Genomic DNA, 11,769 nt, shown 5'->3' with positions numbered 1-11,769 from the left:
TAGAAAATATATTAATATTAAAAATATTAATTTTGAACATGATTTTTTCTACTTTAGCATTATGGTTACGATTAGCACATCGACTCCACTATCCTTTACCACTTTCAAAAGCATTCATGGTTCAGATATGGTCAATGTGTGTGCAGATTAAAGTGTTTAGATTTTATGAATTGGAAACACCAAGAGATCCACTTGTAATTTTTGATCGCTATCAATTTGTAGATCCTGATTTGGGTATTATATTAGAACCAGTAAATATTTGAAAAAGTATTCTTTACAATTTAATTAAATTAGTGAATTACAATGGATATAAAACATTATGTATTTTTATAGGAAAATGTACCACCAGATATTTATCCACATTGCCCTATAAATGATGTCACAAATAATATTAAAGGATCTTGTTCAACTTACAATACCCGTAAAGATGTTACAGAAATTCTAAGAAATCTTAGTTTAGATGAAGTTACAGAAAAATATGGACAAAAATTAGTTATTGTTGCATCACAAGCTACTAGAAATCATGCATTGATGGGAAATGAAATATCTCCGACACTTGTATTAAATGTAATACAGTATTGTTTTTTGGAAAGAGTAGGAAGATCACGATATCATGGTGAAGTTACTCAGGGAAAACTTAGTCTTAATGCATTAAATGAAGATCCTAAAAGTTTATTTTACCATCGGAAGTTTATGCTGTGTCATAAGTTAATAACAAAACAATTATATCATCAAAAAATTGGTGGTCACGGTTGTAACGGAAGTCTCTTACATCTACCAAGGTTCTTTGTTGAAAGAAAACCAAAAATAATTTTCTTGGCTGAAGAAGTAATCAAAATTCTTAAGTCAAAACCTAATTGTGTTGCAGAATATGATGAAATTAAACGCAAGCTACAAATTGAAAATGCAATAAGGAAATTGTTTAAAACTTCATTTTTCCAGAAGGTTGTAAAAACAGATCTTGTAAGTAACAAATATTACATACTTTTTAGTTTCTAATTACATAATTGTAGTTACTTTAATTATTCAAAAAAATATTTGTACTTTTAAATAGAGAGTACCATATAGAACTTTATACCCTAATGCAACACCAACAGAGTGGCAGCAGAAAAATAATCCAATGAAAGAAAAGAAAATTAAAGTAGTACAATTATTATCTCCAAACATTGATATCCTTGAAGCATGGAATAAAGATGAAATGCAAGAAGAAGAAGAACCTCAAGGTTTGTTTATCACTTCCATTATACTACAATGTATTAATATATATTTTAACAAATAGATTTTTGTTCATGTTCATCAAAATTGAATTCAGAATCTGTTTCAAGAATCTGTTATCTTTAGTTTTCATGGTTTCCTTTGTTACAACTGATTTTACAAAACATGATAAATTCGTAAAACAAATTTATTATTTAAATACTTAACTTATATTTTTTCTTTGCTTAAGTTTGGCGATCAAAGTCAAAGTCATAACTCTGACATACTTGAATGTATTTTAACATCCATTACAAGTGGCTTAGAAACAAATGTTTTCTTACAAAAAATTACCAGTGACTTTAAGCAATGATCATGGAAAAAGAATTTTTTATGTCTCAAACATTTTGCAGTATCATTAAAAACAAAGGAGATATTTAGGTATTTGGATTTTGCTATGACACCTTGTATATTGTACAGAGTGGAACATGTAAGTGGATATACATATACATTTAAATATCTCTGCTTTTTAGCAGACCATTTAAAGCACAGTTAAGCCATTTGAAGAGATGAAGAAAATGATAAAAAGAGAAATTTTTTCAGTCATTTTTTTTTAGATTTCAAATGCATTGGTGTTTTCTCAACTCCTATGGTACATTTTTTCTATATTCTTATAGAGGATAAAAAGACAAATTCAACAATCTTAACTATGTGCTATTCCGATCATTTTATCTTGAGATATTTTCATTCTATCCATTGATCAATTCAACTTATGTGCTCCATCCTGTATATTTTGACTTGTTCACTAAGAATTTTTTTTCATTAAAATGAATATTATATGCTTTCAAAGTGGTTAACTCTTTCCTTTAACAGTCTGCATACTTTCTAATAGTTCTTTATATTCTTTTGTTAAGAAATCTTTTTTATATCAATAGTATGACATATTTAATGTATTATTCATGTTATTGTCTAAATAATATAACTTGAGTTTTTGGTTGATAAATGTATTTAGTAAATTTACATAGTATCAAAATTTATTTTAATAACTATTAATTAATAATTGTTTTCGATGCATAGTATAATATAATTTTAATATTTTTGAGATACTTTATATATGTTTTCTTTAATTATTGATTATCCCTATGTTTGACTTACAATTTTATTTGATATTTTTAACTTATTAACGTATATTATTGTAATGCGTTTTCTTTGTAGAACTAAATATTTCCAATCATAAATATTGTGTACCTTACTTGAAACAAGCAAATACAATAATTGAAGCTAATGGAAGTGATGGTATATGTCAAGGTAAACTGGCTAAAATAATGGGCTTGACAAAATTACAATCACGAACGATTTTACGAAATATGGTTAAAACAAATATTGTTGCAACTTATATGAATGATATTGGCAGACAAAGACTTACAAAATATGTATCAAAAAGGTATGAGAAAAGTAGTAAGCTAAGTAAACAGTTTAAGGAAGAAATGCATAAAATCAAAGAACTTACAAAACAAATTGCTACTGTAAGTGATGATTTGGAAAAAAGTAAAATAACTGTGAAGCAGGAGAAGAATACCATTACTAATGATACAAAAGAAAATGTAGAAAATGTGATTATATCTAGTATAATTAATAATGATAACAAAATTAATAGTATTGTCAAAATAGAAGAAGAATTGAACAGTGCTACACCTGATTTGCAAAACGTATTTTATGTTGTTAATCGGATATTATATAAATATCGTATAATCAAGCGCCCAAATAGATACAAACGGACATTTTCTAATTATCTATCAAATAAAATCAATAAAGTCCAGACAAAAGAAAAAGACATAAAATCTAATAACATGTTATTACACATTTCTGAATTATCAAAAGATGAAAAGGCAGTAGCTGCATATAAAAATATAAAAGTTGATTTGACAGTTTTCAAATCAACAAATACAAAAAAGTCAGAAAGTGAAGTATATGGATTTATGGAAGATGTACAAAATAGTGAAAAGAAAAGTGTGGCAAATATTACATATAGATTATTGAGAAGAGCTAATATGATTATAGAAGCAGTTAAAGAACATCAAGTTGTTGATGATATGACAAAGTTAATGAAGGTAACAGAATATTTTACTTAAAAATACTTTTTTAATGCCATGAACAGATATTTTTTTCTTTCGTTATTTCTCTTAATTATTTTCTATTTGGTTTTAGATGATACATGAAGAAGAAGACAAAGAAGGATATGATGTAAAAATCGATAAAAAATCCTTAATAAGACTGTTACAAAAACTTGCAAAAGATAATTTAGTGAAAAACATAAAAATAACATTGAGTGGAAATGGCAAAGAGAAACATTTGACATTTATATGTGATCCAAACATAGATATTAACAGTCATCTTATTCAATCAGCTGTGGAACAAGCAAAATTGAAATTCTATTTGTTGGGCTTTCCAAAGTTTAAATCATCAACGAAAAAATGTACAGAAAATTTAGAATCTGACAAGTATAATAATGGTGGTGCTACAAATAAATCTGATGACAATAAATCTTTTTTTAAGCAACCTACAGCAGTTCCAGTAGGTTTTAAATGTGGTCCTGTAAGTATCTGTCTTGTTTTAGGTTCACATAATTTTCAGTTACATTAAATATAAAAGGAATTAACTATAATGATTTAGTTTAAAATGGAAGAAAACTTACATACAAGTGCTATAACAATGAATAATAAGTTCCAATATTTGCGCATCTTTCCTTTAGAAATTGTAATTATTTAATTTATTTTTGGATTTCAGAGAATATCGAGGAAATATGGATATAGTCCGAAGTTTCTTCGTTTGCAAGCACTACATATCTTTTTGTTTTATTTGGTTTATGAACATCCTGGTGAACAAACCCTTTCAAAAACGGAACAGTTGAAAGCTTTGCGAGATAATGGTTTTAGTATTACAGAGGAATTAGCAGAAGAATTCAGTACAGTTTACACTAAAAATGTTAGTTGGAAAATGTTTGTGCCACCTTTGCGAGAATATAGTGGTAAGTTGTTGTTATGATTATTTTTTTTCCTCAGCAAATATTTCTTTTATAACTAAACTTCTAAAACATATTAAACACTGGTAGTAAAAAATTAATAAACATAAGGAATATTACGGACGATTTTTAAAATTTACATTAACTTATGTATTATAAATATGACTTACAAATACAAAGTGTTACAAGCTGTTTTTTTACAATTAGAAAATATCAATGGTAACAACATTTTTTTTTTTTTTTTATTTGTGTATTGCTCGTTATGCTCTTTTATACTACTAACAAGATATTACTACTGAACCCCCAAGGAGTAATGAAGGGTGGCTACACCTATCGTTTTAAATGGATATAATGAATAAATGGAAATATGAATATGTAAATGTTCATATTTCCGAGTAACTCTTTGTAATCCTAACAATACTTACCTAAAAGTGAAGAAAAACTTGCAACGGTTCCGTAGGTAAACCCTTACCTATTCCACCAATAATACACTTGGAAATACAAGTTACTTTTATGAGTAAAATCCATAGAACATATCGATTTTTAATGTTTTTAACTACGGCGCACCTTACCAAAAAATCTGAAAAAAAATCGAGGATAATAGTTACGTTAAGACGCTGCTACTACATAAATATGAAAGTAGTCGCTTCAATATTTCAAAAGATATCCGCTTTTGTTTACGTTTTTTATTTTTTACAAATAGGACTTGCAACGAAAAGTCAGAAAAAATTCCCTAACACGTACCTTCATATAGGCAATGTGCCAAATTTTTTTTCAAAATTTCTGCATACCGCTAAATAGGGAAAATAGTCTACAAACTGATGAACATAAACCACCCTGTAACTACCCCCTAGGTCGAGCTAGAGGGTTGAAAGTTGGTGTCCAATGTTTTCTTTCGGTGAGCCTTCGAATGGTATATCGCATGACCTAATTGATTCAAGGGCACTTTTGACCATCTTATATACTTTTGTTTATATCTCTTTAATTATGCAGAATAAACAAAAATTTTTCAAATGTTGATAGGATTGAAAGAAGTTATTCGAAAATATAAACATTTATGCATCATTAAATGAAAAAGATAAGTGTAGTCATCCTTTTTCAGTTTCTCTCCTTCCTCTGAGTTTTAGTAATATAATAGAGCATAACGAACAGCAAACAGATCAAGAGAAATTTTGTCACTACTTTTAATAATTTTGGAGAAAATAGCTTGTAACACTTTAGTTGAAAAATTCTGTACAAGCTAAATAATTTTAGTATCATATTACTATATGTATTAAAAGAAATGATTACTACATTAAACACGTAGTTCTAATTTTAACTTTCGTACGTAATAAAAATAATTATTTAAGCAATATATTTGATATGATTAATAAATTTGTTATAAAGGATTAAGGAAACGATGAAAGACAAAATTATTATTCTCAGGTTGGCCCCTAGGATGGACGTTAATGTGTGATGTTATTTTACGACTACCCTTGTCGATATTTTTAAAAATTCATTATATTTCATTTGAAATACCAGAAATAGATAAATATGTGAGTCATCCAATTAGAAAGCATTATTTAGTTAAAGATTTGCCAGTTGATATTCGGAATTCTTTGCTTTATGCACGGAAGTACATATTTAACATTCATGAAACTGTAACGAGATTATGTTATATTGGGCTAGTGCAATTTGGACCTCAAAGATTGAAAGAAAAGGACCAAGTATTTATTTACGTGAATCGTCGTACTGAATTAATGGATACGACATCTTCTGCTCCTAGTTATCACATCATTGAAGATAAACCTTATCCCGTAATCAAGTATAACTTTGACGGAATTCAGGTAGTCGAGAAATACTGGTATGATATGTGGAATACTTGTATTAATACTCCATTAGGTGGTCGACTTGTTGTTCAAGGAAAGGATATAGTGTTAGAAGACTTAAATAAGAAAAGTGATATGATTAAAGCAATTGTAACTCGCTCTCCAGATGAAGCTATAAAATTAGATACTGGTAAAGTACCTGGAGATCACAAAGGCGCTGCTGGAATAGATTCAGCCTGTTTCGCACATCTTAAAAGAAATTGGAATTGGGGTTATAGTAATGTGGTGGTTCGAGAACCAAAGAAGAAACAGAATGTAGTTTATGAAAGAGACACGTATCTTTCTAAAATAAAAGCAAAACCTATTAAATTTACCGACTTCTCCGGTTTGAAAACGGTATCTGGTCCTCCTTCTGTTAATGCGACAGAACTCAGAAAGAAGGTACAAATTGAAAGCGATAAGATTTCAGATCAGCCAAATAAGTATGAAGCGTTACCATATCAGCGAAATACGAAACAAAAATCCTACATCAGGAGAGTACTACCTCGTAAAAGTCTTAATAAAAAGCGAACAAAGTATGATGAAGTTGATTATCGAGCGTTGCAACGGATGCACAAACTACGAGTGGACTGGGAGCCGCATGAGGATAAGATTCTGCTCGTTTGCAAAGTAGCTATGGTGTACCTCTGTCCAAATCCACGCAAACAAGTAATAACATTTTCTGCAGTGAGAGATGTATTGTGGATGTATTCGTACAGTTCGTATAATAAAACATCAAGAGCTTGTCAACGGCGACTTTTATACATGCTTAGACAACTACGAAACATTAATGCCGTTACTTTAGGGGTTGAAGAACTCAAGCAGAACTTCTTTCTTAAAAAACGCTTTGATGGCATCGTGGAGAAACTCAAAGAAGAGTATAAAAGTTCTCATGAATACGAAAAAAAAGTTACAGAGGCGTTTAAATCACTTGTTACCTATATCGCGAAAAAGTACTATGACATTTCAGATGTTGGGTCTAAAGAACCACTTCCTGTGCCAATGACGGTGCAAGAGTTCAATTTATTTTACAAAGTTGTACATCCTACAAAACCATTCTCTAATCGTGGTTTCACGAAAGATGTTCGAAATATCAGCGATATACAGTCTGCAGTTATAAATTCTGTTATTCATAGTTCAATGTGTTGTGGCAAAGACAGAAGATCTTGGTCATATCAACTGTTTAAAGTATATCAGCAGTATCCAGAGACGCTTTTAAGAAATGCTATGGCGAAAATTCGTAACGATCAAATGGTTACAATTAAAAAGAATCAATTAACTACTATAAGGAAATACGGTAACTACATGCCGATGAGCAGTTCTCAGTATCAATTAAGTAGCAATTACATATATAAATTTCATACTAAATGGCCGTATGATATATTCAAAGAATCGTATGATGTTTTCTTTAAATTGAGCAAGTGGTATTGTCACAATCATACAAATGATCTAAGTAAAGCATCAAATATTTTTAATGGTATTGAAGTGTTACCAGTTACTGGTGGTGTAGTGGGAGCGATACACGATTATATTATACGAGATCAAATAGATTTCGACATCGAAATACCTGATCAAGTTATAATGCTTGATCCCAGATTAAAAGAAAAAGACGAAACGTACTTTAGAATAGCTAAAAGGTATCACGATGTTTTAGCTAGTTTAGATAATTTGAAGTTTATAAAGGAATCATGTTTGCAAAATAGTGACTCAATGACCGATCTAGAACAATGTAACGATAAATGCTTTGATTCCAAACTTGACGGTAATAATATACATAATATTAATGAAAAATCAGATAAAGATGGCTTTTCAGATTTGGATATGGAAAAGAACACACTTTTGCAAGAATATGAAACTGGAAAAAGACATCTTGAAGGTCCGAAACATTTTACTGACTACGACGAATTAAATTTCGATAGTGATGAAGAAAATTGTCGTAATGTTGATGATGAACAAAATATAATTAAATTTCAAGATGGAACTAAAATTACATTGAACGAAGATGATGTTGAGCGTTTAACATTTTGTGATGACGATTTAATGAGAGAAATGGGAAGAAATGAAGTATGTATCGAAGATAGTAATCCTATAACACATAACAAAGTGCAATTTGAGGATGCAATTCAAGTGCAATTTGAAGGTGCATCATCATCAGATTGTACAAAAGATGAAAATAAGGACGACATGTTAAATGTAGAAAGTTCACTTTTATCTCATTCACGTTTAGATTCAAATGTGAATACACGAGAAAAGTTAATTGCGTCTGGAAACAAGAGACCAAGAGATAAAAGTGAACAACTATTTGATACAAATGAACCTGTTCAGAAAAAGAAGAAATTGGATAATCAAATTATAAATGCAGAGAAGAATGAAAGAAGAAACGAAGAAACGTTGCAAATTAGTAATATCAGTTTGATTGAAGCATCAAATGAAGAACAAAATCAAGATTTAAAGAAAAATTCTGACAATGAAACAATTGAAGTTGATGTAAAAACTATTAATCCAAAAAATACTTCGAACAAAGAATGTTTAAAAAAGAACAAAGAACATGCCTTCACACGTGTTAGTGATATTTTAAAACAAATTCTACCAGAACAGAGTTATTCAAATTCATACTGCAAGATTGATGATTCGGCTGATATACATAAACGATATACTCGTATAGCTTTATTGCGGATGAGAGAAGAACTAAGTGAACTCACCATAGCAGATAGTCATCATGCACATGAATATTTTGTTGTAAATATGTTTAAAATGTTTTATTACTTACACCGGTCAAATTCACAGAACACTGAAGCCAATGAAATTTTTAGAGGCTTTTCAATGCCCTTGGATTTGTTACCTTTAAAATTAAACGTCGCAAATGATTTAATACAAAAACTAAATAAATTTGCTGTTTTCCCTAAAGATGGTATATCATTTTTGGATTTAAAAAAAAATTTACCTAATGATTGTTTACTGCACTTGAATAATATAGAGGCAGTTTATAAATTTGTACGTGATATTAAATATTTAAAAATTATAATTTACTAAAATATTTTTATCATTGAATATTAAAGTGCATTTTTCAAACATACATTATCGAATTTAGAATTTTATTTGAAATGCACTTCAAAAGACATTTGGTCGAACGTTCGAACTTCACTCCGAAGTCCCATTTCCAAGAATTGGTAGGGATAGCGACGGACGCTTAAGTGTGCACCAATGCGGACGCTTATGTGTGCACTACTGTAATTAGTAAAAAAAATTGTTTAAATTGGTTCCTATCGACCAAATGTCTTTTGAAGTGCATTTCAAATAAAATTCTTAAAATAATAGTTATTGAAAAGAAAATTAAAAAAAAATTTTGGAGTTCAAAGGGTTAAAATGTTTATTTACTAATGTATAATGATGAAAATTGAAAGACTTCTATATATTTATATTTGTGGCAGTTAAGCTGTTTCTCGGTCAACCGATCCTACACTAATTAATCATTTTTTTTGTTTTCTTTGTAGGATGAATTTGAATGTACCTTAGGAGAAGATTTACACCGTATTACTTCACTTCTCACCGAAAATCGTTTATTCTTACGGTCAGGTGTAACGATTATTCGGTATATACATTATCGTCACGTTGATTCTTGGTTAATACATTCATATAAAATAAGTCGCATTGAAAGAGAGTCGCTTGTACCAATGCCTAAAGGAGGAGCTCTCTACGTGGTAGATCATAAGGACAGATTAAACGAGGATAAAAATTTAAACACGACAAAAGGGTGCGTTGAATGTCCTAGTTTATTAGAAAATGATTCATCAAAAATGTGCGACGAGAATGTGACTGAAGAAGATACTCAGTCAGAAGTGAAAGATGTTAAAAACAAAGATTTTGATAAAGATACATCCAGCCATAGCGATGAAGAATGTTACGTGCAAGTAAAGAAAAGGACGCAAAGAAAAAGGACCAGATTGTTACCTCAAAAAGATATATCTAAAGCCGCGAAACAATTAGATTTAAAGTAAGATCTTCTTTTCATTATACTTTAAGTGTTGTTATATTTGGTACAATAAGAGTTACATCTATTAAACAGTACTTTGTACGTTTAAATATTTCTCTGAAAAAATAGTTTAAGATACAGATAGATACGTTATCCAGGATTTTATAATACACAATAACATTTACATCTGTTTTATTCGTGTTTCAGTACGAAACAAGAAATAAGAGTAGCGATAAAACCGTGGATTCGGATAGATGGAGTTTTGAATCGTAGAGTGCTTGATCGCATGTTAGGATCAATATTATCATATTGCTTAACACATCCGGGTATAGCGTTAACCAAGATACAGAATAGATTTGTTCCTGCTCTTCAACCATGTCATACACGAGAATTAGTCGAGGTAATTTACTATTTATATTTAGATTGCGGATGTTGATACAACAAGTGCATTCTTTTATAGAAAATTAGTAATAAAGTGTGACCTGGGCAGAAATTTGTTTTGCTTTTAATAGATTTCATCTGTTAAGGTTACGTTTTATGACACAGCCGTAGCAAAAGGCTAGTTTTCAGCTTGGGATTTTAGCTCATTTTTAGAATGTATTTAGAGAATTAAAATACGTATTAACGAGAGAAGTTGAAGTTTATAGCCTAGAGGTTCAAAAATTCGTTTCTCGTGTTCTTGATAGCCTGAAAACGTGTTATAAAGTGGGAATTTCCAAAGGGTCTTTTAGCTATTAGTTGTAACAGTCAGGAGATCGAATGGTCAAAACATGGCGGAAATTCGACATTGTCGAAACATCCGTTACTGTCTTATTATGAGACATCACCACCCCTTCCCAAGAGAAGCTAAGGCGCAAGGGAAGAGTGCTTGCAATGTCTCTTAGGCACGCTGATTGGCGGTTTAAGGATTCTTAGGTATGACTAATCAGCGTGCATGTAAGGAATAAGAAGAGAGATAATTTATACTCTGTCCAATTTAAGAATAACCTTGCTTCGGGCATTGGACGTGCCTAAGGCAGGGCTAGAACGTTCAAACCCCCACTTAACCGCCTACGTGTTTCTCCGTCTTACCCTCTGTTACGCTCTCTGTCTATGCGCAGAACGGACGAAAATCGGTCCGAGAGCGAGGTTATTCTTAAATTGGATAGAGTGTAGAACGCTTAGCGATCAGACTAGACACACAGTTACACAGAGTCAGTCAGTCATAGTCAAGTAGAAACATTCAGAGCAGTGACAACGAGTTTAGTTAGAACGTCTAGCAATTAGGCTAGGCACATAGTTTAGAACGCATAACAAACAGGCTGGGCACAAATGCAGTAGTCCGTAAGTTACGCTCAGGTAATTCACACAGAATGAATTGCAAGCAGGTAACTTTTATTTCATGATTTTCTTTAAATTCTATAAAATTTATTTTTACGGTAGATACTGGCAAAGTTGGGATGCCTGGAAAGAATAATATTGAAAAAATCACGTGTAACGTTGTTTTCGAAGTCATCACAAGTGACACCAAGTAAGAAATTAGAATTTTATAAAACATTATTTTTAGCGTTTTTCTTTTTTAAATCGCTTTTATTGCAGTCAACTATGACTTCTCAATGCATTTAAATTATATACTTAAGTAATTACAAATTGTATTATATTTAATTGATTTGTTGCTTGTATTTTTTAGAAATTGCAAATAATAATTGGGCTGCTGAAGAGGATATTTTCCTTGAAGCTACAAATGGAGCAATGTT

The 11,769-nt window shown here is 30.4% G+C and overlaps 1 protein-coding gene across 1 annotated transcript in view; it reads left to right on the top strand.

The window, feature by feature from the left end:
• The window catches only part of LOC108573273 (general transcription factor 3C polypeptide 1), a 12,416-nt gene that overhangs the window by 448 nt on the left and 199 nt on the right, over positions 1-11,769 (top strand). The window contains 11 exon segments of the mRNA XM_017935674.1: positions 58-251; positions 334-963; positions 1,055-1,223; positions 2,407-3,302; positions 3,400-3,786; positions 3,979-4,219; positions 5,639-9,089; positions 9,545-10,054; positions 10,241-10,433; positions 11,456-11,543; positions 11,703-11,766. Of these exon segments, the coding sequence (XP_017791163.1) occupies positions 58-251; positions 334-963; positions 1,055-1,223; positions 2,407-3,302; positions 3,400-3,786; positions 3,979-4,219; positions 5,639-9,089; positions 9,545-10,054; positions 10,241-10,433; positions 11,456-11,543; positions 11,703-11,766 (6,823 nt within the window).

Source organism: Habropoda laboriosa, unplaced genomic scaffold, assembly GCF_001263275.1.
Source record: "Habropoda laboriosa isolate 0110345459 unplaced genomic scaffold, ASM126327v1 scaffold20, whole genome shotgun sequence".
Lineage (NCBI taxonomy): Eukaryota > Metazoa > Arthropoda > Insecta > Hymenoptera > Apidae > Habropoda > Habropoda laboriosa.
The sequence above is the reverse complement of the archived record's forward strand: the minus strand, read 5'-3'. Positions and strand labels throughout refer to the sequence as shown.